The 27,794-nt window shown below is 34.3% G+C and overlaps 2 protein-coding genes across 4 annotated transcripts; one reads left to right on the top strand and one right to left on the bottom strand.

The window, feature by feature from the left end:
- The first annotated feature begins 1,980 nt into the window (after positions 1 to 1,980).
- Positions 1,981 to 17,040, top strand: LOC105341190 (retinoblastoma-associated protein). 2 transcript variants are annotated; one of them, XM_034471456.2, is made up of 29 exons: positions 1,981 to 2,125; positions 2,950 to 3,073; positions 3,255 to 3,313; positions 3,429 to 3,524; positions 4,021 to 4,149; positions 4,458 to 4,493; positions 4,678 to 4,763; positions 5,195 to 5,302; positions 5,455 to 5,543; positions 5,709 to 5,780; positions 6,141 to 6,250; positions 6,566 to 6,622; positions 6,740 to 6,802; positions 7,405 to 7,492; positions 7,651 to 7,824; positions 8,063 to 8,177; positions 8,585 to 8,736; positions 8,827 to 8,877; positions 9,051 to 9,154; positions 9,690 to 9,853; positions 10,211 to 10,275; positions 10,562 to 10,639; positions 10,817 to 10,921; positions 11,479 to 11,595; positions 11,868 to 11,917; positions 12,143 to 12,266; positions 12,638 to 12,750; positions 13,082 to 13,168; positions 16,210 to 17,040. In XM_034471456.2, the coding sequence occupies exons 1-29, from the start codon at positions 2,061 to 2,063 to the stop codon at positions 16,253 to 16,255; spliced, it is 2,727 nt and encodes a 908-aa protein (XP_034327347.2). In that variant the 5' UTR covers positions 1,981 to 2,060; the 3' UTR covers positions 16,256 to 17,040. The 2 variants fall into 2 exon arrangements, with proteins under 2 accessions (XP_034327347.2, XP_034327348.2); XM_034471457.2 differs by lacking the exon at positions 6,740 to 6,802.
- A 252-nt stretch (positions 17,041 to 17,292) lies between these two features.
- Positions 17,293 to 27,661, bottom strand: LOC105341191 (hypothetical protein). 2 transcript variants are annotated; one of them, XM_011447557.4, is made up of 7 exons: positions 27,338 to 27,661; positions 25,682 to 25,822; positions 24,615 to 24,786; positions 22,616 to 22,924; positions 19,019 to 19,202; positions 18,662 to 18,765; positions 17,293 to 18,113 (listed from the first exon to the last, which is right to left on the bottom strand). In XM_011447557.4, the coding sequence occupies exons 1-7, from the start codon at positions 27,394 to 27,396 to the stop codon at positions 17,763 to 17,765; spliced, it is 1,320 nt and encodes a 439-aa protein (XP_011445859.3). In that variant the 5' UTR covers positions 27,397 to 27,661; the 3' UTR covers positions 17,293 to 17,762. The 2 variants fall into 2 exon arrangements, with proteins under 2 accessions (XP_011445859.3, XP_011445858.3); XM_011447556.4 differs by having other exon boundaries at positions 18,662 to 18,768; positions 27,338 to 27,652.
- Positions 27,662 to 27,794: the final 133 nt, after the last annotated feature.

Genomic DNA, 27,794 nt, shown 5'->3' with positions numbered 1-27,794 from the left:
CTAATCAGCCAGATGATTCTTTATAATTGTTAAGACTTTGGCTCCAGGACAATTCTTCGGCCTCACAAGAAGGTTCCGAGTTTGATGTAGCTTTATATCCCATATATAAACAATTGTTAAGGATCTTTTTGAGAACTGCAATACTCAACATGTGATATGACTATAAAATCATCCTGTTAGAAAAGGGACTAATGATTATAAACATAAGAATATCCAGGGGGAAAAGTGGATTTTATTTATACAGGATCTACATGTATTATTGTACATTGTCCAGATTGTTTGTATTATGACTCCATCAAGCTGATTTTATCATACCTATTGTTCCTCAGGTGAGCGATGTGGCCCATGGGCCTCTTGTTTTCTTAGCGGGGGGTATCGTGAACTTGCTCGCAGTACCTTTAGTTACTTTTAGGTGTTTGTAAAATGTCAGCTTCATATGTAAGATTATTTGTAATTTATGATTTAAGGATGAATTTAATTAATTTATTTGGATCCATACTACAGGCAGCATATAGTGATCACTTTGTTCATCTGATATGACTATAGATTATTATGACCTTGTACTTAGTTCCTAGGCCATAGTTCAAGGTCATAGAAGACCTGTGAAAACCCTTTTTTAGACCATATTTACTATAAGGTGAGTTAACCATGCATTGGAGTCAGACACATGCCTTGGATCGAACAAATTTGGTTATAAATATACATATAAATATACGTGTTGCTTCGTATATATATTCCTGAATAAGAACTAATGAACTTTATCATTATTAAGAATTTGACAGTCACATTGTCAAAGAAATAGCAATATGGGCATCGTAAAATGACGTCAAATACGCCATCATTGAAAATTTAGTTATGAAGAGTTTACACTAATGCATTATTTGAATGCTGTGCATTTGATTGTGAATTAGTGAAAATGCACTCTCTGCTTAAAATAATTAGTAAGAAGTAAGTTTTGAAACAAAATTTGAATAAAACAAGAAATATGAACAATTACTGTCAAGGTCATTTTTGCCCCATATGTTCATTTCACCATGGATCGGACACAAATTAACCATTCGTCGGACAGTTTTCAATGCATGATTTCTTCTAATAATAAGGAGATTATGTGCCCATTCCTTGTGATATACTTTAAATGTGAAGTAAAATAAATATTTTTTTAAAAATTGATACAAACATTTTCTTCAGACCACTTAAAATTCGAGTTTTACAGACACAGCCTTTTAAGTCCAAAGTTCTTGTAGTAGCTGGCACGATAAAGAACCCCTCATGATAAATATTCCTTTAAACAGAAACACTAGTCTAAATTCCTATCTGTAAATTTGAGGATTAGCAATTGAATAAATTTATTGTTCCGAACCTTTGTATTTTTGGCATTAAAACCAGAAAATGTTGTTATTTTTAATCTCTACTGTTTAGCTGTCCCATGCTTGGTAAGTATTGTCCGATCCATTGTGAAATAGTTCAACACTTCATTAATTTGCTTTATTTACAAATATTTCTCCAATAATTAAGCAAGGGAAAAATCTGTAACTTTTAAAACAAGTTTTATTTATATTTAGACGATTGATGCATGAACAAAGGGGAAAACCCGAAGGTGTCATGGTGTAATCACCCTAAAGAAAAAACGAAATAACATATACACTTCTCAGTCAATTCTATTTTTTTTCAAGAATTGAAAAGTTTATATACATGGATGCTTGGTCCACACGAGCTTAAAATATGATTGATCATTTTATATAAAAAAAAAAATTCATTTTTATTCGAAACTCACTACCACTTCCGAACGTTAAAACTCCCACGAGTACATGCAGTACTTTGATTTTTGATTAAACTGGGATTTAGGGAGGGTTGACATCTTTTTTCCCCACAGCGGTATGCATTTACAGCATACACAAAAATACAACACATGTAAATGAATGTTATTTGTAAAGTGAAGAATTTTGGACAATAAATAATGTCCAATGAAAATTCACCAATTTCTTTTTCTCTTAGTTTAACAAATGGCGCGAAATTAGAGAATGGCGTTGTATGTAAACAAAAAGATTTGCTTTTGAGTCATGTCTCAAAAAGAGGACACAGGGGAATCTCAGCGTGTTCCTGAAATGCCATTGGACACAAATGGGTAAGCTGAATTATAATGGTGTGGTTTTTCTTCGGTTTTTTTTTTATAAAAGTTAAAAAATATAAACGGTCTCGATCGGTTCAGTAAACCAGGTTTAAACGGGTAACAGTAGCCCATTTGGGACACATTACCCCAATTGGGTATGACTTTAATGTTCCACAAATGAAAATTTTGAAATAGGAATTTTTGTGTAAATCCACTAAAGCATGCTTAAGTACACACATATCAAATTCAACAACTTTGCTTCTAGATTTTCTTCATGCTAAAGCCCACAGTTTCAGTTTATTAGATTGGTCCTGGAGAACTTTTGGATCTATGATCCTTTCAAGGATCAATAACCTATAAATAGTAATTTATATAAATACTTGTTTTGTAAAAGTGTACTTAAACAATAAAATGCTTTCTTTGGTGATTCATTCGGGATATGAAGGTAGCGACATTGCAGAAAAATACATGTAAATTTTTTCTGCAATGATCGCTACCTTCATTACCCGAATGAATCATCAAAGAAAGCATTTTATTGTTTATATTAACATCTTTCTTTTAGCCAATTGATAAATTTATTATGAAAAGTAAGTAAAATTCCCATATACTCGAAGTCAGCTCGTATACTCAAAGTCAACTAGCTTGTTTACAACAACTGAACCACCCAATCCTTTTTCTGAGTAACGTGTGATTCAACTCCATGCAACCCTTGGAAATCCAATGAGGTGGTAAATCAACTGATCTATAATTGATTCAAGAAGCTGAATCCATTCCTTTAGCTGCTATATTTATTTACACACTAAAGCTTACAATACTGATGCTGAGATATTTTTTCATAGGTCTATTGAAGACTATGTTGATGTTGAATTGGAGAAACTGACTGTTTGTTTGGCATTGCCTGGTCAGATAAAAAAGAAAGCCAACTCTGCCTTAGAAATGTTGCTCAATCATGATGAACACAAAGTAAGTGAAAAAAATCTTGTGGCTCTTTTAAAAAAAACAACAAATCATTATGCTCATTATATGTAATTGATCAATTCTTGAACATCTCTCAGTTACTGTTTTCCTCGATATATATGAAAATGCTAAAGGAATACTGAAATATGATTATTTATCATTATTACACTTAATATTTATATTGCAGATGATCTCAAAGTCTAGTGCAATAGTTTGTGCAATATATATTGCGGCCATTGATGTAAGGTATTGTACATTATTATTCTTTTTTTTAAAAATGTATAAAGATGCTTTTACCTCTTATGAACATTTATTTAAAGTGAATTCTGTATTACTATAATTGGTTGCATTTTCATTACAGAATGCCGTACGGGCCCTCTGATCCCCAACTAGAGATTGGGTACTTGGACAAACCAGAAATTACAGTTTCAGATATCATACAGAAATCCCAAAACAGGTTGGTTAAATTCTTAAAATCTCCTTTATCTAAATATCCAATAGAAGTTTCGCATATTAATTTGGCTTCAAGGGCTCATGTTATGAAAATTAAAGTTTATAAATCTCTCAAAGGTTTTTTTTCATTAAAACATTACATGTATTGAAATATTGTTGTAAAATATGCAATAAACATGTGCCTGCATATAATATTTTAATCACTTGTAACCATCATTTGTTTAAAGGCGAAGTTATACATGAGCTGGTATTAATCTTTACAAAAGTGAAATGATATTGTTAGTTTAAAAGACCCATTAGAAATAATGATCCCTCTTGTTTAAGAACTTATAACCAATCTGTTCGTAATTAAATCATGTGATAAAAAGTCTTGCTGATTACTGAATTGCTTGTAGCTTACACATATAAATAATGCTTAAACTTGTACTTTAGTTGAAGAAGTTTTAAAAAATCTTACATTTAAGGCTCTGCAATGCTGACAATTACTTGCTCTGTTTTAGTGTGCCAGTATTATTTAAATGGATGAACCATTTTCGTGACGCTCGTTTAAGCGATGCGGTCAGATTTCATCTGAAACAACTGGAGAAAGATTACTGTGTCGTCTCTGCACTGTATCATACACATGAAAGGTATTTCTAAATATAACTAACCATTGACCTGTTCGAGCAAAATTTTGCAGTTTCACTTTCCTGCGCTAATATGAGGAGCGTTTGTTAATTTACCGTATAAGGAGTGTTTGGTAATTTATGAGAAGTGTTTGCTAATTTATGAGGAGTGCACGCATCACTCCATTATTTCATGTCTGAGGTCTTTAATATTGATACATTAAGCCCTGATTACATCTCTTATGAGAATGCTAGCTAAAGCATTTCTTTATAGAATTCACAACAGAATTTGACATTCAGTGTTTACAAGACCAAAAAATTTTTCTGTGCAGGCTGTGTTGTTCCATCTTTAAAGAAGAGCAAAGAGGGTATGTTTTAAAGAGATGAATAAATGTAACTTAAAATTTATTAAATGATATTGCAAAAGATTTTGAATTTTCATAATATTAATGTGAATAAAAGATTTTGTAAGAAAAATCCACGTTTTAAATTGCAGTAAATTTTTATGGATTTTTCAATACTTAACAATTTTTGCCATTTTCTGACAACCAGGGAGACAGATGGCATTCCATTACAGACCTTAAGCTGTGTGAATGACAAGAAGCAGCTGTGTTGGGTCCTATTTCTTCTCGCCAAGGGTACTTGCCTTTAATTTTGAAAATTTTAAAAAGTTTTTAAAGAATTTTTCATTAAATATGTTGAGCTAAATAAGAAGTCAGGTCTTGAATATACAATGTACATGCATCAGTATATGAATGAGAATCTAACCATAGACCGATAATCTTTGATGTCTCATTATCTCTCTGTCCTTGTTGACCTGGTTAGAGCACAAGTGCCCTCAGAATCTAACCATAAACCGATAATCTTTATTGTCTTATTACCTCTCTGTATTTATTGACCTGGTTATTGTCAAGCACTTGTATACTTGCATGTACATTTGTAAATCAGTAGAAATGTTATGTCTGTGCAAAGATATGAATGTATATTGTCACAAGGAGACAGTTCTCTGCTTTGACTTGTCAAATCCCTTTACTCCATTTACAATTGTATATGTATGTATGTATTGTAGAGAGATTGTTGACCGACTGTCAGATTGTGGAGGCCTTTTACATCTTGGTTTGCTGCTATGAATTTGTGCTACGCACCACACCTGGTTTCCAGTTGAATACTCCTTATGGTATGTGAAATAACTAAATCAAGTATCAAACACCACCTTGTACATACATGTACATGTTATTGATTCTTGTACACATAAATCTGTATTTTAAATGGTATGGCTAATGGACTAGCAGTGGTATTCATATATTTATGTTCTGTATGCACTTGTAGATGATGTTCAGGTTTCAGAGGACTCGGAGAAACACTCAGGACTGATGTTAAAGACTCTTTGTGAACAGTTTGATCTCTCCTATGAAGAGGTAAAGTCTATTAGATGGAAAGGAAACATGAAAAATTAGGTTATATAAATTGCAAAGAAGTGATATGTTAACTGATCATAAACACTTATGAACATTATAACTCCATTGATTTTCAAAGTTTAAGGAAAATATCTTTGGATGAACTTTATGTATTGTCAATTTTAGGTTAGTCTTGTGCAGAAGAACAGAGTGGAACCCTGCTTTCAAAAACTATTTAATGGAGATAAAAGCTTAGAGGTACTCGTGAAGTCAAAGAGAATATATAAAAATAAAATGAGAAAACTTTCACAAGGAACAAACTTTGAGTTTGAGTTTTAAGTAATTAATTCTTTGACAAATTTTGTTAAAAAATACATGCTAGAGGACAAGTTTTATTTATTCCCTTTTCAAACTTTTTGCAGGTCATGAGATATGATATAGCATCTCTTACTGTGTTAATATAACCTCCCTTATTGTATGTAAATGTACAGTATTTAAGTTGAAATCTGGACCTAAATTGAATGTAGAAAAATAATCCAAAAAAAATTTAAAATGCATGCAGCAGAATAGTGATTACTAACATGTGAAGGCTCAGTATCGTGTGTGTTATGATTGCAGCTAACAGCCCTGACAGAGCAGTATGAGAAGGACTACAGACAGAAAGGAGACCTGAATGAGTTACTGTTCCTGAGGAATGACCCCCACCTCCAACCCCTGGAACAGAATGGGTAAGGCCATGCAATACTGTTAAATAGAAAAGGCATGCATAGGCAATGCCTGCTGTCCAATTCATGTTATTATGTTTACAAATATGTTCAAATCAGATCGTGCAATACTGTTTGTGTTATAAGCAAGCACATGCTGTAGGGTATTGCTTTAACTTTTGTTGTTGTCTTATTAATTCAATTTTAGGTTAAGAATCTTTTTTTTCTCAATTCTGAAATATTTTGTAACTTGCCTCGTTATATTTCGGAACTTTGTAATTTTGGTCCAATAACTAAAACAGATTGAGCTCAACTACTTCTTTTTCCTCTTAATCATAGCAATCTGTCATCACCAAGAAATGACGAGCCCGATGGACCACCCATCACACCTGTCAGGTAAGCTTTGTTTATCTGGGGGAGGAGGAGGTAAATGCATGTATATACCAGTAGATTTTTGCCTGTTATCTTCTCTACAGTTATTAACATTTTTAGTCTCAATCTTGCACGTTATAGTGACTTGATAGAGAAAATAAACACATTGTCTGTGAATGGAGACTGTGTAGAGCCAACCCTCAGGTACATTTGTAGATTCCCTCCTTCCAATGCCTAATCATTCAATGGAGCTGGAAGAGTCCCCTGTTTTCTTTTATTCCTTACAAAACCTTGATATTTTGAAAATATATTTAATGGCCATGGGTTGATGTTTTCTCGACTGCATTAACAAACTGCAGAATCTCCACTTCTATTAAATTGTCATTGAATTATTATGTATTGGAATTTTTATGAAATTTTGTAGTTTATTGATTGTTAAATAATAAAGGATCTTACTTTCGTTTGGAGTTAAGAAGTTTTTAATTGGTTTATGATCTTATTCCGTTTTATTATGCATGTGTATTTAGTCAGCACTGGCATTACTGTAAAATTAATTACTGGTTTCTTGAGAATATATTCTTTGGATTTGGGAAACTAATTGTTAATCAGTTATTACGTGTACATATATCTCTTTAATAAGGCAGGCAGATTTGAAATGCATGCCCTCTGACAAGATTATCCTTTACAAGTTCAGAAATATAATGTAGATTTACTGTATTTATTCAAGTATTGACATACATGTATGCATGTAAAGTGCCAAAAGATTTATGTGTGATTTATGTGTGAAAGATGTGCTTACATTACAGAGCAGCTCTGAACACTATACAGAACTTGAAAAAGATACTGTTCAGCACTCGGGATGAACCCAGTCCAGACCTCTTAGTTCATTTTAAGGTAATTTTTACCAAAGGTGCTTTGGCTCTGAAACATTAAACAACATGTATATAGAGGAGTTGAATTTTAAAATGAATTTCTAAAATTTTCAATTTCTAAATATTGCTTGAGGCCATTAAGTAAAAAGGTAAAGGTGCTTGATTTTATGTTAAACACAGAACTGCTCTCAGAACCCACTGTCGTCAATCAAGGAGCGACTCGGTCGTTTAGAGACAGTCTTCACTAACACATTCGCTGAGCAGACAGACAGAAACCAGACAGCCATTGCTAAGCAGAGATTTGTTCTAGCCAAGCGTCTTTATTACAGAGTGATGGAGTCCATGTTGAATCATGTAAGTATTGTGGAGTCCACAACATGTCATAGGAGAGCATTCATTGTTATTTTTAAAGAGCACTTAATTGAAATTAATTTGAATATGTAGTAGAGCTTTTATTTCACTACATTTTGAAATACATGTAGAAATAATTGAGATGTGCATATTTCTTCATTAGAATAGTAAATAGTTGTAAAATGTTTATGGACTATAGTACCATGATTTTTTGGTGACAATAATGTTGTTTTGCGTACAGGAGAGAGAACGATTGTCACAGACAGATTTCAGCAAGCTGTTAAACATTGACACCTTCCACGTCTCGCTGCTTGCCTGTTCCCTGGAAATCGTGATGATGACTTACGGAGCTTCTTGTGAGTTTAGAAAAATCGTGTTTGGAATAACACTTACCGTACATGTACATGTACATCAGCACTGTATACAGGAAAATATTCGCCCCCATTTTATTTTCCCCCCTTTTGTCCTCGTTGTCAGCTGGCAAATTTTAGACTGGGTGAATTCCAATGTCTCAAATTATCTCTCTTTAAACACAAATGTTTTTGGACGAATTTAAGATAGGGCTAAACTGTATGCATGTGTAGAAGTACCAAATTTACATGGGGCGAAAAATAACCCTGTATACAGTATTTGATGTACACGAGTCCTGAAGCTGAAATCAAGATTTAAAAGAAAGTCTTTAGTAGAAGTTTACAGTATGACACATTTGTTAGCAGAAAGTTAAGAATGTTAGTGAATTCAGTTATCTTTTCATTTTCAATAGGGAACGCTTCATTTGGGACTGTGTGTGCTGGAGATTCAAAATTCTCTTTCCCTTGGATAATACAGACATTTGGTCTCCATTGCTATGACTTCTTCAAAGTGCTGGAGAGTTTTATCAAAGCAGAACCAATTTTGACCAAAGAGATTGTGAAGGTAACCAATGTAATATTATCTACACCTTCCTGTCTTGTTTTATGTACTTAAAAGAATTTTGTTTTCAAATGTTTGGAATTTCATTTGTAGCACTTACAAAATTTGGAGAAAAGGATTTTAGAAGAGCTGGCATGGACCCCAGTAAGTATAAAGTGAACTTAGATCACAAGAATGTCAATTCACACTTTGACTTTGAATTAATTCAAACTTGAATACCAAAAGAAGCATTGATGTCATACAGACACATCTGATTTTCTTCTTTGAAAAAATTCTTTTAATGGAATTCTTGGTATCCTCTGTTCATTGACTTCCAGGAATCCCCCGTGTTTGAAGCTCTGAGTAAATCTGAGGCTCAGGCTGTCCAGTTGGATCCCCCACCCTTCCCACCGGTCCAAGCCACTCTGTCCTCGGCTGACATGTGGGTATCTTAGTCATAGTAAATCACTAATTCATCAGTGCTTTGTATAAGGAAATATCTTGTACATACATGAATAGCTGCGCATTTTGTTTCTCATTCTTTCTAGTTCTAACCAGTTTATTGATTGATCAAAACTTTCAGAAACTTAAAAAAGAAAAATCATGATTTGTATGAATCGGAAACTCTGATGTTCTAAATTTCAAAGTAGGGTGTTTATTGACTGGCCTAGGCAATAAATGAATCCTTAAGAATTTATGTTTAATACTTTTCAATGCATTTGATTTAAACTGTATAACTTGCAGAAAGTAGATAACTTTTGTTGCTTAATTGAAAAAACGCAAACATTTCTTTCTTTTAAAATTTTCATTTCAAACGGCATATATATTTTTAAATAAATCATTTGTCAAGAGAAACAGGTATTTATAGTTTTCCTTGTACTCTTTGATTTGTGCTACAGGTAAAAAGGTTAAATGAAGCACATGTACTTTCATATATACACATGTAAGTATATGTATTATTTATGATTTATGCCTAGGTATTTGTCTCCAATGAGAGTTGTGGTCAAGAGTAAATCATCTTCCTCCTTGAGTGGACAATCGCCACAAAAAACAGCCTCCACCTTCTCAGGACATGAACTGCCCAGTCCTGACAAATCCACGGGAAAAAAGTCACAGTCTCTGGCTATCTTCCTCAATAAAGGTATTGTATGTTGTGTATCAAGTGTTATCACTGATTCAGAATAGCTGTGGTTCAGATGAACAAGTTTCCCCATGTGATAACTCATTTTCTGCATTTCTCTTCTATTACCAAACTTTTCTGAGGTTTTTTTTCCATATTTAAAGTGTATTAATCTTCATATATTATGAAATTTTAAGACCAATTTCTGATTAAATTATGATGAATTAGGAACAGTAGAGTTTGCTACATTTAAGTATAAAAATTGAAAAATAACTTAAATGTTTTTCAACTGGATAAACCTTATTGTATTTCAATTATTATGAATTAAGCAAAAGCAATATATTAATGAAGCCTAAATTTTGAGTTATTTTTATTCAGTTTGTCGGTTGGGATACCATCGGCTGGAGCAGCTGTTCTCTCTCCTGTTTTTACCCAAGGATATTGTAAGGACATATTTGTTATTTAGAGAAACTGCAAAATGGATGTTTTAAGCAGTTGAATGTCAACTTATCAAAGCGTTTGATGAATTTGATCATTTAAGAGACATGGATAACATTTTTGATATAGAACAGTATATCTGTTTATTTTGAAACTACTTATTGTGGCATGATGTAAAGTGAAAAATGCTCATTTTCTTTGGAATATTATTTTTTAATGAAATGTCCCTTATAATTTTGATGTAGAGTGAAGGTTCATCTTACAAATTCATATTGTGTTCATTTTTAACAGCAACAAAGGATCTGGACTTGTTTGGAGTACTGTGTAACGAAAAGAACTGGTTTGCTAAAAAACCGCCATCTAGATCAGGTACAAATACATGTAATGATATTTAAATATGCAAGAAGTTTTAAAGTGGAAAAAAACCTGTATGAAATAGTATTAAAGGTTTCAATTTTTCTTTTTCTAAATCCACAAACAGGTAACATTATACATACACTTTGAGTGTTTGTACATTTACATGTGTTTATGTTTTTTCTTTCATAGATAATGCTATGCTCTGTGTATGGAATATGTAAGGTGATGGAGAGAGAAATTAAGTTCAAAGACATCATCAGGACATACAGTGAACTTCCCCAAGCAAGTCCTAATGTAAGTACATAAAAAAAGAGCAAGTTGAAAAATTCACAAGAAGCATGCAATATTGATCCACATGTGCACAGTAATTAAATTCTTAATTTTTGATTGGGTGTACCAGGGCTAAAATTTTTGGTAAACACAATGAAAATGAAGAAAAGAAGGAAATATTTCGGAGTTTTGGAGTTTTGTCCATTTTTGACTAATAAAATATATCTAGAATGCCTACAGTCTCTCCAAAAACGGAGCTAAATAAGCTCTTGACCTCAATCTTTTAAACCTGTAGGCACCTTTCATTTACTAGATCTTGACCTTAAATGCACAATCAGAAAAATGGGAGATATTCAAATATATAGCTAAAATTGGTGAATTATTTGTCAAACAAGGCTGTTAAAGTAATATAACCAGTAAAGTTAATTCTGAAAGATTCATAGTGATACTATTTTTACCACCATGGATACATATACAGGTAAGTGAGCGGTACATTTGGTTGACATACATGTGCTTGTATGTTAGACTGGTCCGTATTTCAGATTGTTCTGATGAATTGATGACACATAATTAATTTTCAGGTTTATCGGCGGGCTCTGATAGAAGGATGTGAGTACGACTCAATCATCGTCTTCTACAACCGAGTCTTTATGCACAACATGAAGAACTTCATACTTCAGTTTGCTCCAACCAGACAGGTAAAAACCATCATCCACATACATATAGTAATAGATCTGTACGTAGGTAGCAATCATAAAATATCAAAGTATTAATATCAAAGAATTAAAGTGAAAAAATTGAATGGAGAGGATATATGACAAAGGAATATGATGGTGGTATACATGTATTTTGTAGATAAAAAGGAAGGAAGATTCAGAAAAACACATACCTGTAGTATTGTTATTTTAGTATTGTTATTTTTTTAAAGTCTTCATTGTACTTCAAGTACGTGATTTCTCTGCTATTTCAGTCCCCCACTCTGTCCCCTGCTCCAAGGAATATTACCTCCCCTGTCTACAGGTGAGCTCAGATTTTATTGTTTGTCTTTTACTATCTATTATCAGTACAAAAATAGCAACCAAGCCTCTTTATCAATAAAGAAAAGTCTGCAATAAAAGTTTTGACATCAAATGTAGTAAGAACCTAATGAAATACAACAAGGAGAACAATATATGAATAAAATTTGTCTCTTCCTCACGCTGTGCTCTGTATGAATTGATAGCAGCATGTGATTTCTTCCTACAGCATAGCATCACGACGCAACTTTTACGTGTCGCCGCTGAAGGACTCCCCATTTAAACCACCACTGTCCCCCAGCCAGATGACTCCCAGGTCCCTGCAGCTATACAGTTTTGGGGACATTAGCGGGGTAGGTCAATAAAAGAAATCCAGTGATGGAAATTCTGATCATCATTCTAATTGAATTTCTTGACTGTGATGCCTTTAACTCTTTTCAACAAAATTGTCTTTCATTCATACATGTACATGTAGGTAAACATCTTTCTATTTATGAAATAATTTTTTCTTAATTTTCATTTAAGTAAATGTGGTAGAAATAGTTTAAAATAATTTATATAATTTCTTAATTAAACATTTACATGTCCTTTATAGGCCCGGATGAAAAAAAAAATACACAAATATTTTAGGATTTACTTTGTAATTATCTTGCAAAACTAGCAAAATCCTCTGCAATTACAATGCAATTCAGCAATGTGAAATAATGTTTTACTTCCTTTTCAGTCCAATGAGAAGCTTCAAAGAATAAATGAGTCCATGTTGCGAGCTAAAAATGGCCTCACAAAAACCACCCCCAAGAGCCAGAAACGATTGCACTTTGACCCCCCACCCGAAAGGTCTGGATCAAGTTGATAAACAGAAAAATGCTCTTAACTATCCTCACATTTTTTTCTTTAAAAGTTTGAATGCAATTAAGGAGATACTAATCTTGTATTCAATCAATTCAGAAAAGGTACTTGTGTATTTGTTGACCATTGTTTACCTATTTCAAAAGCCTTAAGGAACACATCATTTTAGCTTTGATAATGATGATCTTGTGCTAAAAAGTGACCAGCCCAGTGCTAATGTCATTAATCTGTAAGGTTTTACATGTATCTGTTATAGCTTGTTTATGTACCTTTGTTTCACAGTTCCAGGACCTGTTTTATTTGTTCCCTTGTTTTACAGTTCTCCAGCAGCTACTCAATCATCAGAGATTCCTACCGTGGTAAAGAAGGTCAAGATGTCGGAAAATTCCAGAAACCATCCGTCAGGGTAAGTTCCATGTTCATTCTTGGTTTGAAATGCATTCATATCTGTTATCCCCATCAATTTGTTGTCAAAATGAGTAATGAAAAACACTGGTATACTTATATACAGATATTCTATGTTTGTAAGATATTAGTGTGAATAAATTTTGCTTAACTTATCTTTAAAAGTTAACAGGATATTATCCCTTTTTCTGAAAGGTAACTGTGAATTTTTCTTTCTACATGTGAGCTCCATTCTCAAGTAATGTAGGATTAAATAGATGTACTTCTGGTATATTTACCAATTGATGTTTTTATTAGCTCACCTGAGCTGAAAGCTCAAGTGAGCTATTCTGATCACATTTTGTCTGTCGTCCGTCTGTCCGTCCGTCTGTCTGTCCGTAAACTTTTCACATTTTCAACATCTTCTCAAGAACTACTAGGCCAATTTCAACCAAACTTGGCACAAATCATCCTTAGGCAAAGGGGATTCAAAGTTGTGAAAATTAAGGGCCACACCCGTTTTCAAGGGGAGATAATTAGAAATTAATGAAAAATTTCGAGAAATTTTCAAAAATCTTCTTCTCAAGAACCAGAAAGCCAGGAAAGCTGAAACTTGTATGTAAGCATCCTCAGGTAGTGTAGATTCAAAGTTGTGAAATTCATGACCCCCGGGGGTAGGGTGGGGCCACAATGGGGGGTCAAAGTTTTACATAGGAATATATAGAGTAAATCTTTAAAAATCTTCTTCTCAGAAACTAAACAGCCAGGAAAGCTGAAACTTGTGTGGAAGCATCCTCAGGTAGTGTAGATTCAAAGTTGTGAAATTCATGACCCCTGGATGTAGGGTGGGGCCACAATGGGGGGTCGAAGTTTTACATAGGAATATATAGAGTAAATCTTTTAAAAATCTTCTTCTCAGAAACCAAACAGCCAGGAAAGCTGAAACTTGTGTGGAAGCATCCTCAGGTAGTGTAGATTCAAAGTTGTGAAAATCATGACCCCCGGGGGTAGGATGGGGCCACAATGGGGGGTCGAAGTTTACCATAGGAATGTATAGAGTAAATCTTTAAAAATCTTCTTCTCAAAAACTAATCAGCTAGCAAAGCTGAAATTTGTGTGGAAGCATCCTCAGGTAGTGTAGATTCAAAGTTGTGAAAATCATGAACCCTGGATGTAGGGTGGGGCCACAATGGGGGGTCGAAGTTTTACATAGGAATATATAGAGTAAATCTTTAAAAATCTTCTTCTCAGAAACTAATCAGCCAGGAAAGCTGAAACTTGTGTGGAAGCATCCTCAGGTAGTGTAGATTCATAGTTGTGAAAATCATGATCCCTGGGGGTAGGGTGAGGCCACATTGGAGGGGGGGGGTTAAAATTTTACATAGGAATAAATAGAGTAAATCTTTAAAAATCTTTTTCTCAGAAATTAATCAGCCAGGAAAGCTGAAACTTGTGTGGAAGCATCCTCAGGTAGTGTAGATTCAAAGTTGTGAAAATCATGATCCCCGGGGGTAGGGTGGGGCACAATGGGGGGGGGGGGGTCGAAGTTTTACTTAGGAATATATAGAGTAAATCTTTAAAAATCTTCTTCTCAGAAACTAATCAGCCAGGAAAGCTGAAACTTGTGGGAAGTATCCTCAGGTAGTGTAGATTCAAAGTTGTGAAAATCATGACCCTTTGGGGTAGGGTGAGGCCACATGGGGGGGGGGGGGGTGTTAAAGTTTTACATAGGAATATATAGAGTAAATCTTTAAAAATCTTCTTCTCAGAAACTAATCAGCAAGATGATTCTTTATAATTGTTAAGACTTTGGCTCCAGGACAATTCTTCGGCCTCACAAGAAGGTTCAGAGTTTGATGTAGCTAAATATCCCATATATAAACAATTGTAAAGGATCTTTTTGAGAACTGCAATACTCAACATGTGATATGACTATAAAATTGAAGCAGGCAGCTATTTTTTCATTAGAATCTTTTTGTATTACTGTTTTGAGTTATTGCCCTTGATTTATTGATTCTTGATTATTTTAATTAATGCATCCACTGTTAACCAATTATTGTGATGATTATTTTTATACAATAATAAATATTCAATGTATATAAGTTGTTCTGCATAAGTAGTTTTGGGTTAGGCCGGATTAGTTTGTTTATTTTTGATTTCCAATTTTTAGATACTATGAATTATTTTAGGCCGGCACATATATAGGGACAGTGTATATTGCATTGCGACAAGTGACTGTTTGGGGTTAAACTTGAACAGGTACGGAGAGATTGAGGGTGTGGACATCCGTGCTCTATCTAATCTTCGTGTTTTTCTCACCTACGATACAGAGTGTGAGGTCCATCCTGCCCTGTATCGTATTAATACAAGTGTGTGGTGATACCTGCTTGTCTTGGTGGTGGTTGCGGCGGAGTACTAGTGTATGGTCATCCCTTCTGGTGTTCTGGCCTTTCTAGCGCAAGTGTGTGGTCATCCCTGCTTGCGTTAACCTTGGTACCTGTGAGTTGCGTAGGTGTGCGGTCATCCCTGCCTGCGTAACTTTGAGTCCCTATATATGTGCAGGAGCGGTGATTAAAGTCTGCTCTTGTAAGTATTGGCAGCAATCAGGGCTATCCGAGTTCCAAGGGGGAAAATGGATTTTATTTATACAGGATCTACATGTATTATTGTACATTGTCCAGATTGTTTGTATTATGACTCCATTAAGCTGACTTTATCATACCTATTGTTCCTCAGGTGAGCGATGTGGCCCATGGGCCTCTTGTTTTTTTCCCTCATCATAAAGATATAAGATTTGTTTCTTATAAAATATATCATAAAATCTGACGCTGATGTCATTCAGCATTTGGAGGGGCTGTGTAGCAGTGCTGGCACTGGCTAGCACTTGCCAGAATTTCTTGCTCAGAAAATGAATTCTTGCAAGGACTCGCAAGCACCTGCTCTACTGAACAGGCTTCTGGTAACTGTTGTGACCCAAACAGGGTCAGGTCAAGGTCATTTTCACAGTTCACAGATTTTATGTCATACTGTGAGGTATATTATGAGTTTTATTTTCATCTACAGGACAGAAGAGAATGGTGGGGATGACTCCCAAGAAACTTCCCGATGACTTCCGATGAATATTAGCTTGTGAATTTGGTAGCTACTGCTTAGTGTCTTATCATTGTTAAGGTATTATTACATCAGTAAGAGATTAAATATGTGTAGATACATCATCTATATATGTACATGTATATCAAAGTTCATTTTTTTTAGGAATGTGATATTTTTGTTGTCTGAACCAAAGTATTTTTAGTACATGTAAAACATCAATTTATTTTCATGAAAATGATGACATTGATGTTGTGAAAATAAATTTGTTTAATTTCCTTAAACATTTTTAATATCATGTGGTAGAAACCAAAGAATAATCGATTAAATGTAAGAATTTTTTAAAAAAGAAATGAATTCATTTTCTTAGTTTTAATTCTGTGTGATGTGAATATTAATATGAATATCCATTGGCTGTCCAATTGTAGTACTAGTAATGAATAAACATGTACTACTTAAACATAGTAACATGAAATCAAGCTGAATTTTGTCTAAAATAGATGATTTTTCTGCACAGATTGTTGATGTGATGAAGATTGTAATAGTAGCTTTGAAGATATAGACGGTTTGGGTTGTGTTATGTAATTGTGAACCACTACAATGTGAACATTATTTTATTTCTTGATCATGTTACCTTTAGTGAGATTGTCAGTTTTAATTAGGTCTTTATTTTAAATTATTGAGTGTTATATATTAATTTGTAGCATTGTTTTTTCTCTCCGTTTTATCATGATCACCAATGACTTTCAATTACAACTTGAAATGAATTTGTTAAGTTTTGAGTCAATAAAAAATATTTTTTGTTTTTGGAAACTGTTTTCTTTTGTTTGGAAATTGTCTAGATACCAAAGAAATTGTATTGGGGATACGGGGGAAGGCATTACCTGGGATATGAAATTCATGACCCACTTGTTGATTTACCATCTTGAGTTCTTGATTTTTCTTTTTCCCATTTGCTCTTTCACTAACTGTTAAAAACGAAGACAGCTCATCTTTAAATAGTCTTGTATACATTAGAATGGTGATTGAAATATTTCTCTTAAAAGAAATTTAAAGCTTGTTATAATCATTTTTACTTTACCAGTAATTTTATCAATCTCTTAAGTTTTCAGTATTATTCTATGTACAGTTCAAAAAAGGGGACTAACAATGAGATATTTTTTGGGAATCAGAAAATAACAGTCTCGGTGAATAATACATCCTAGAAATGAAACTCAAATCAAGAGTTAAAATGACAGTTCCACATCACGTTCGCTAATGAATCAAAGGAGTCACGTTTCCGTGAGAACATGTCGCCTTCAAGGCTTTGAATACAAGAAGTCAATTGTAAATCCTCAGAAGGCACATTTCTTTTCATATTTCTTGCTGAGCTGTCATATGAATTGTTTTAAGTACCACTTCAGCCTCGAAGTCTCGACACTTACGTACACTTTCAGACGTGTACAAGCACTGCAATGGACGTGTGAAGTTTAATAGATGACCGTTGCTATATTCACGTTTTCTCCAATACTATGGCTACACGGCATTCAGTATGGTGGTGTTGAAGCTAGAAAATATATTGCTTTCATAGTTGTGTCATTTGCTTTCTTCGATTTCTTCTTCTTCTGTTTCTTGCGGAGTTTCTTTTGTCTGAGTCTCTCTGCCTTCTTTAGAGCTTTTTGTTGTTTTCGCCATTGTTTGAATTGACCATTCATTTTCGTCTGCTCCTGTAGAAAGCTGTCGATTTGTTTACGAGTTGTCTCCACTAACTGACGTTTACGCATGTCACTGAGTGAGCTCCATATTCGTCGTTCTTTATCAAATTTCCTCTTCAGTCTTCGGATGTTTTTCTTGACGGGTTTCATCAGTTTACAGCTCGGCAGAAAATTACGCTTACACTGTCAAAAAAATAATCAATGAATTTTTCGTCGTAATACTAAACATTAATTTATTTTCGGATAAATGTTGGATATACTTTAAGAAAATCTTATTCAAACAGTAAAATGCTTAATGTTTTATGCTTTTTTTGTATTTTTGTTTTTTGTTTTGGTTTGTTTCTTGTTCTTGCGAGTTTCAAGGCAGTTAATACTAGTAATCTGCTACCCGCTTAAACGGGCTCTGTATGTATGGACAAAAGGTCATGAAAAAAAATTGCAAAGGAAATCCCTGAAAATTTAGAATTTGTGATTTTTTTCCCTGATATTGGGTAATATTATAAGTCCCTTCAAACAACGATGATGCGTGTCTGCATTTGGCGCCAACCGGAACATTGCGGTAGGGGTAGTCATATCTGAAGCCCTGCACAAGCCTTGATCCCCTTATGTGATGATTATGAACATATACTGTCTCGATTAAACGTTAATTTACAATATATATGCTGTCGAGTGCAACAAATGAACATGTTATTAATAGAAAATATAGCGATTTTTGACAAGGATATACTTACTTTTCGGTCCAATGCTTTGTGGCGGATCTTGGATTTGTTGATGTCGATTTCAACAAGAGAGGCTTGTTCCCAGAAAATACGGTCTGATGTGGATCGCATATTAGCTGCTGAAACAATATAAAAAAAACCATTTATTTAATCGTAACGACATGTAAGGTAGGGGCTGTGGTAATGGGCTATTTTGTATTTGGCCCTGACTTTTAAATGAAAAGTCACAAATTCATCATCTAGAGCTCTCTGGCCGATAAGCCAGAAATACGCTCAAGCGCATGGCTTAGGATTTCCGAAGATGCTTCGACCAAATCTTAAGAGAGATAAGACCCCCCCCCCCCTTCCCCCTGATTTTAGTTTAATCACCTTGAGTATGGTACGGTTTGAAGGCGTAGTTCAGATGGGGCTCTGTGTACCCCCGTTCAATCTCCGTCCTAGTTTCCAGAATCTCAGCCTCGTATCGCACCAGCGCGCCCTCTATAGCCCTCAACTGACCAGTCTTGTACTTCTTGACTTCCATAACACGTTTGGCTGTCGAAAGTCGAACGATCTGAAATATGAAAAACAGGCTTCAGATTAGTAAGTGGCGGTCGTGTATGAATTGATGTGCCCCCATTTCCTTTTTAACCGGGTTTTCCAACGGAAAAATCCGGTTATTAAAATGGTGAAAATGGCGGGCCGTGAGTGAGGCGGCTTGCCAAAAGGGTACCCTCATTGTACGGATAACTCCTCCTACAGTTTTCAAGATAGGAAGTTGTTCTTTTGCAGATTGATTGTAAATGAGAGGTGTGCATATTGCTAGGATTTTGATTTCCAATAATTCATGCAAAAAAATACCAGCTTTTGAACTTACTCATTTTTGGCAAAATATTTCATATAGGGTACCCTCATTGTACGGATAACTCCTCCTACAGTTTTGAAGATAGGAAGTTGTTCTTTTGCAGATTAATTGTACATATATCAGAGGTGTGCATATTGCTAGGATATTGATTTCTGGTAATTTATGAAAAAAATACCAGCTTTTGAACTTAGTTATTTTTATACCCCCGCTCCGAAGGAGAGGGGGTATACTGTTTTACCCTTGTGTGTCTGTCTGTCCGTCCGTCTGTCCGTCCGTCTGTCCGTCTGTCTGTCCGTCCGTAACAAAAATTTCTGTCGCATTTATCTCGGCAACTATTTATCGCAGATGCTTGAAATTTTTACACAGTGTTTGTTAAGGCATGCCATATCGTGAGATGTATTTTTGTACCAATCGGACGTCAACTTCCTGTTAAATGACGACTTTGCTTATTTTTTAACTAAAATTTTCAAACAAATTTTCGTCAAAGATTTCTCAGCAACTATCTATCGCAGATGCTTGAAATTTTTACACAATATTTGTATAGGCATGCCATATTGTGGGATATATTTTTGTACCAATCGGGTGTCAACTTCCTGTTAAATGACGACTTTGTTTATTTTTAGCAAAAATTTTCAAACAAATTTTTGTCAAAGAATTCTCAGCAACTGTTTATCGCAGATGCTTGAAATTTTAACACACTATTTGTTATGGCATGCCATATCTTGGGATGTATTTTTGTACCAATTGGACGTCAACTTCCTGTGTAATGAGTACTTTGTTTATTTTTAGCCAAAATTTTCAAACAAATTTCCGTCAAAGATTTCTCAGCAGCTATTTATCGCAGATGCTTGAAATTTTTACACAGTATTTGTTATGGCATGCCATATTGTGGGATATGTTTTTGTACCAATCAGATGTCAACTTCCTGTTAAATGACGACTTTGTTTATTTTTTAACTAAAAATTTTTCAAACAAATTTTTGTCAAATAATTCTCAGCAACTATCTATCGCAGATGCTTGAAATTTTAACACACTATTTGTTATGGCATGCCATATTGTGGGATATATTTTTGTACCAATCGGATGTCAACTTCCTGTTAAATGACGACTGTTTATTTTTAGCAAAAATTTTCAAACAAATTTTTGTCAAAGAATTCTCAGCAACTGTTTATCGCAGATGCTTGAAATTTTTACACAGTATTTGTTTTGGCATGCCATATCTTGGGATGTATTTTTGTACCAATTGGACGTCAACTTCCTGTGTAATGAGTACTTTGTTTATTTTTAGCCAAAATTTTCAAACAAATTTCCGTCAAAGATTTCTCAGCAGCTATTTATCACAGATGCTTGAAATTTTAACACACTATTTGTTTTGGCATGCCATATTGTGGGATATATTTTTGTACCAATCAGATGTCAACTTCCTGTTAAATGACGACTTTGTTTATTTTTAGCAAAAATTTTCAAACAAATTTTTGTCAAAGAATTCTCAGCAACTGTTTATCGCAGATGCTTGAAATTTTTACACAGTATTTGTATAAGCATGCTATATCGTGGGATGTATTTTTGTACCAATTGGACGTCAACTTCCTGTGTAATGAGTACTTTGTTTATTTTTAGCCAAAATTTTCAAACAAATTTTTGTCAAATAATTCTCAGCAACTATTTATCGCAGATGCTTGAAATTTTAACACACTATTTGTTATGGCATGCCATATTGTGGGATATATTTTTGTACCAATCGGATGTCAACTTCCTGTTAAATGACGACTGTTTATTTTTAGCAAAAATTTTCAAACAAATTTTTGTCAAAGAATTCTCAGCAACTATCTATCGCAGATGCTTGAAATTTTTACACAGTATTTGTTTTGGCATGCCATATCTTGGGATGTATTTTTGTACCAATTGGACGTCAACTTCCTGTGTAATGAGTACTTTGTTTATTTTTAGCCAAAATTTTCAAACAAATTTCCGTCAAAGATTTCTCAGCAGCTATTTATCACAGATGCTTGAAATTTTAACACACTATTTGTTTTGGCATGCCATATTGTGGGATATATTTTTGTACCAATCAGATGTCAACTTCCTGTTAAATGACGACTTTGTTTATTTTTAGCAAAAATTTTCAAACAAATTTTTGTCAAAGAATTCTCAGCAACTGTTTATCGCAGATGCTTGAAATTTTTACACAGTATTTGTATAAGCATGCTATATCGTGGGATATATTTCTGTACCAATTGGACGTCAACTTCCTGTGTAATGAGTACTTTGTTTATTTTTAGCCAAAATTTTCAAACAAATTTCCGTCAAAGATTTCTCAGCAACTATTTATCGCAGATGCTTGAAATTTTTACACAGTATTTGTTTTGGCATGCCATTTTGTGGGATATATTTTTGTATCAATCGGACGTCAACTTCCTGTTAAATGAGTACTTTGTTTATTTTAGCCAAAATTTTCAAACCAATTTTCCTCAAAGATTTCTCAGCAGCTATTTATCGCAGATGCTTGAAATTTTAACACACTATTTGTTTAGGCATGCCATATTGTGGGATATATTTCTGTACCAATAGGATGCCAGCTTTCTGTTAAATGTCGACTTTGCTTATTTTGCATATTCACATCAGAGCGGGGGTATCACTAGTGAGCATTGGCTCACAGATATCTTGTTTGGCAAAGTATTGCTTTAGGGTACTCCATTTCACTGGATACGGGTTGACATGGATTATGGATACAGTTCACATAAAAGAAAACCCGGTTTGCTGTCGCATTGACAGCTTTCACTTGTTTTTCGTTTTAAGTAGGAGTGAGAAACCTTATTTTTGCCCAGCTTTTTATGTTCATAAAAAACACATAAAAGCTTTTAGTGCTACATTGTGGTCCTGTCATGTTGCAAATTTTGAATCGACACAGGGGCAGTAAATACAACATGACATGTTGTAATTTTTTTATTTACTGCCACCCGGTAAATTCAAAATGAGTTGTCGTAATTTTTTTATTTACTGCCACCCGGTAATTCAAAAATGACATGTAATTGAGTACCTCAAAAATGACGCTTTCAAAGGAGTGAAACATTCTCGAAGAGACATAAAAACCCACAACCGTTCAATTACTGATAACAAACCTTAGTATTGGCCGGTTCTCCGGCCACTGCTTTAGCATGGGAAAACCAATCCCTCATTGATAGACTCTGGTATCGTGATTTCTTTAACAGAGCCGCCTTCTTTTTCTTGTGGAATTTCATCTCGACCAGGACAACCTCCATGGTCCCTATACTACGGTTTTTTAAGTAGAGTTCTCTCTCGTTACCCGCCGTCAGTAAGGCGGTAAAATCGTTTTCTAGCTCCAGAATGTCCACTTTATGTCGGTAATACTCCACATATGCCCGGATGTATGTCTTTTTATTGAATGAAAGCATGCTTGCGATTTCAATCTGAAAAAATGTTCATGTATCTTTTTATTGAAAGAAAGCATGCTTGCGATTTCAATCTGAAAAAATGTTCATGTATGATATACATGTATATATACCTCATTGGCGGATCCAGAGGGGGGGGGGGGTCCGGGGGTCGGAACCCCCCCTTTCTCTGGGACATATGAATTTTTTTTGAAAACCTTTAATGCCTATTTAATGTCAATTTTTCCATTTTATAATAGAAATACTGTAATTATCTCAAATAAATGCTTTTAAAATTGCTTTTTGAAAGAATTTTGTACTGCGTCCCATAATTTTGTTCTTATATGAAAAAACCTATCGATTTTTTATCGAAATAAAGTATATAAGCTGTATCGCTAAAAACACAGATTTATAATAACATCTACAATGTATTTTCTACTCTATTTCTTTTTAAAAAGAATGATTATAGTTCATACAGTTTTGAACTGACAAGCCATCGAGTAAAACGACGTTCAAGTACGCATTCGTTTTACTTTAAAAAGCCGCTTTCAAATGTATTGTTTAGTTAATTAACTAAAGTAATAATAATAGACGAGTTTTACTTTTTTTCATACGAAAAATACAAAGAAACTTACATGACCCGCTTATGCGGGTTATGGTATTTTTCTGGAATGCTAGACACCTTCATACCCACATGAAACACAAAAGTCGGAAATTCTGTTATAAAAATACCGAGTAAATGGTGTAAACCATTATGAAAATGCCCACCTTTTTCAAACTTTTCTAAATATGATCGCATCTGTACTAGTCCAGATGATGTAGCGCACCCATAACAGAGGTCACATCAAGTTTCGGGACAATTACTTTTACCATTGTATTACACACGTACCATTTATTCAGCAGATAAATTATTCCCATTCTTTTGTCATATTCTATCATTTAGACCTTTATTTAAGAAGGCAATCGATAGAAACCAAAATCGATAAATAGTTCAGAATTTAAAAACATCAAAGACATAAAAAAAAATACCAAAATATCCATTTTTATAATAGTTTCTCGTAATTAGTCTGAGTTATTTTTTGTTTCTTAGTGTTTCTTTTCTATCAAGCATAGTCGCACTTTCTCATTGCTGGAGACCTGGGTTTCTTGAGGCTAGATATTATGCAAATTTTCCTTACCTAAACCAAAACGGCAAAACGTTCAATAATGCAGTACACTCTGATGATGAAATAGATGTGAAATAGATAGTGATGAGATAAATGTTTATTAAAAACAGTTGTATACGCACGGAAAACGGTCAAAAAGTCATTGTTTATTGACAAATGATGAATTTTGCAATATTGGTTTTCATGAAATGGAACCCCCCCCCTTTTCAAAATTCCTGGATCCGCCTCTGTACCTATAGGAGCTTGTCTCCTGGATCATGAAATAAAAATGATTTTGAAAATTTTCTTTTTCAAAAAATTCGTATACATGCACCTTAAATTAACACAGCATTTTAAAAATTTTGTTTGGATTGTTTGAGTGTTTTAATTGGTTATCAATGGTCGAATTTGGGAAAATAAAGCTACATGTATAAAAACTGGTTTTGACAAATCTAGAAACCAAATCCTTATGATTAAACCCGATCATAAAATTTGAAGAAAAAAATACCGGTATTTAAAAAAAAAATAAAAATGAAAATTTGATTGAGTGACCAGTTAATGAACAACTTTTCTTGGATACTTACTGCCACGCACTCCCCTTTGTGAAGCAGTCCTAGTTCTGAGACGACTGTCGAGTCGCACAGCCCGACATAAGTAAAGATGTCGCTGGCCGACTTGACTTCGATGTTCTGTGTATCGTTCAATACGTAGTTCTTGGCAGAGTCGAGCTTTTGTCCTTGGACTTTCGGCAGAAAGCTAGATGGAAAAATATACTTATTGAAAAGTGAACAATGTTATCTATACAGAGTGTGATAGGTAAGGATTATTAACATTCACAATCTTTCAAAAAAGCGACACTCTCTCCAGTTCCATTTTCCCAAAGTCAAGAGATTCTGGTCCGCTCCGCTTAACATATGATCCGCGGATAACATATATGAGCGGAGCGAGCGGACGAGAAACTCTTGAATTGAGAAAGATTCTGATCCGCCCCGCTTCACATAAATGAAGAGTGGAGTGGAACAGAAAAATTTGACATGGGAAGATGCACCAGTGCTCAATTAACAGATAACAATGTGCAAGCACTTAAAACAAAGGCATGCTAATGATTTACAAAACAAATTCAGATGCATTCCATATGCCATTTGATTTTTTTAAAAATACACTGTATTGGTATTCCAAATAAACAAATGAACATTTTTTTCACAACATAAACGTTGGTACGAGTAAATGTTCAAACGAAAGATTTCGTAACATGCTTTTTCCACCAAAAAAACTGTGTTATTTGCGAGGAACATTTAGCAAATAAGTTAGAAAATATGTATAATTTGTATAAAAAATATACAAAAATTCACAACAACAAGCCAATCAATTACAACAAAATGACTGTCTGTAAACCATCATAAATGCAGTCTGAAAAATGGCATATCTTTTTAAATTCCTTCCTTTTGTAACTTTGAGATTACATGGCATGAAATCAAGAATAGTGACAGTAAATTGACATGAACCATATTTCCCCATGTAATTCAGTGAAGCGGACCCTTCAACTAGAGTATGGCCATCTTCCCAAGTCAAGGGTTTCTGATCCGCACCTCTCGGGGAGTGGACTGGACCGAAAACATTTGGCTAGCGAATATGGGAGTATATAGCCTACCATTGCCTGACCACAGGAACTCCTGGACTGATCTCCTCCACGTAATGTGCGCACTGCCCGATGTCCAGCTCCATGTTGGGAATCTCCTGTAAATTCCGAGTGTACTCAAATGCCAGGATGTTCAGTGTCTGAGCCCTAGTACTGATGAATAGAAGAAAGATGAACCATAGACAATAAACAATATGATGATATAATAATATATCTCGGAGAAGATTTTTAAAGGTAATGCCTGCTATACCATCCGTTTATGTGATGCATCATAAAATATTGTTTAAATCAAATTATTTTGACACATTAATTTAAACGTCACACTTGAAATTTTTATTGATAAAACGAAAACAAATTTGAAATATCCATGTGAAAAGTGACATTGTGATGATGTCAAACCGTTGGTTCATAGTCTCATATTCAAAAGTAAATTTTATGTAATTATGAATAAGTCATGTATATACCGTTATATTTTGGACGATTTTTGATAAAAGGTGCAGTATAGGTCAAAGGTAAAGGCTATCATTTCTCTTGAGTGTCAACTAATTTAAACTCACACAAGATCTACCGATTCTCAAGTAAAAAATAATCTAATATATGTACATGTACTTGTATTTCAAAAAGTATCATAGTTATATAACTACAAATTCTTTGATATCACCGATTTTATTTGACGAAATAAAAATTAAGTCCAGTTTCAGCTACTCTATATATATGCTTTTATAGGAGCATACTGATTAACCCTTGCTTTCTCCGTTCATCATACATATGTTTTAGCATATGCCCTACATAATGGCTACATTATTGTAAATGTCAAAATTTCCAGACACAATTCATTTCAAATGATAAAGCACCTGAAACTCTGCAAAAAACCCCCCAGAAACATAAGTATTTCTTTTCCTCCTGTTTTTACCGAACGTGGTTCGGATTTGGAAGAATTGAGTTTTTGCCAAAACAAACTGAAACAAATGAATTTGATGCGATGGGCCATGGATTGGAATAATTAAAAGATGCACCCTTTCGCCGATTTTCTCAGTAAAAATGGGGGGATTAAACGCGCTTGATTCCCGTTAAGATAACTGAGATTCTGGGCGAGCCTGCATCTCATCAGGTTAAACTTTAAATTCCATAGAAACTCTCGTTATGAACTTAATTACTTCTCTCTGTTTGCGACTCGGAGAGAATTGGATCAGATCACAGAGGTAATCCTCGTACTACGTGAAATCCACAGGACTGACCCACTGGGATCCATGTTTCGTTCCTTGCATGTGGATTTTTGTTCACCCACCTCCATGTATTGTAACACTAAGACCTTCGAGTATTTGACAAATAATACTCACTTCACTGACATCTCTTTAGAATTTGCCGATTCAATGGATACAAATTATATATCTATATCGGTCTTTAGATATTTTTGTGAAGGTCGTGTTTCTTTATCCTTACCTTCATCCATTTTTATATGAAAATGAACGTTTATTGAGAATACAATTCAAAATAATTTTAAAGTAGCAAACGTCAAGAGGAAAAGGGAATAATTCGGAAAATTTAAACGAGTTCCTAAAAAGATTCATTTCACAAATCTCTGTTCAAATTATGAGCAAAAAATAATGATTAATATATTTCTATAAAATACTGACAGTATAAATTAATTTAAATTAATATACTTACAGAGAAAGAAATAGGTAATTGAGCAGAAGAACCAATACAGTATCACAAGTGATGTCCATTATTTACATTTATCCCAGCCTCCTCCGATCGAGAAATGCCGAAGCATTCCAGCGTACAACTTTATTTACGTTGTGCGCGCTCCCCAATACGTAACAGTCAACAAATGTTTCAGATTGAAGCAGTTATAATCCAACGTATTAAGATGTTGGGGGATCATAACATGCCCTCTGGTTTCCATCAAACCAAATGGGAGGGACCTGAGCACACGTCACATTAACGTTCTCGGCGAGAAGGTCAAACTGCTTTGCGCGTACGCTTAAAAAGAAAAGGTTCTCCCATTGCACTCATATGACGTTCCCTTTCAATCGATTTGAACGGAAAGATTTCACAGACGGTGCGTTGCTTGTCTCTTCATCCAACACTTTGTAGCTTATTTTAACCATCTTCCCAAGCGCCA

The sequence above is a fragment of the Magallana gigas genome, chromosome 8 (assembly GCF_963853765.1).
Source record: "Magallana gigas chromosome 8, xbMagGiga1.1, whole genome shotgun sequence".
NCBI lineage: Eukaryota > Metazoa > Mollusca > Bivalvia > Ostreida > Ostreidae > Magallana > Magallana gigas.
Note: the sequence above shows the minus strand (reverse complement) of the source record. Positions and strands in the feature narration are given on the sequence as shown.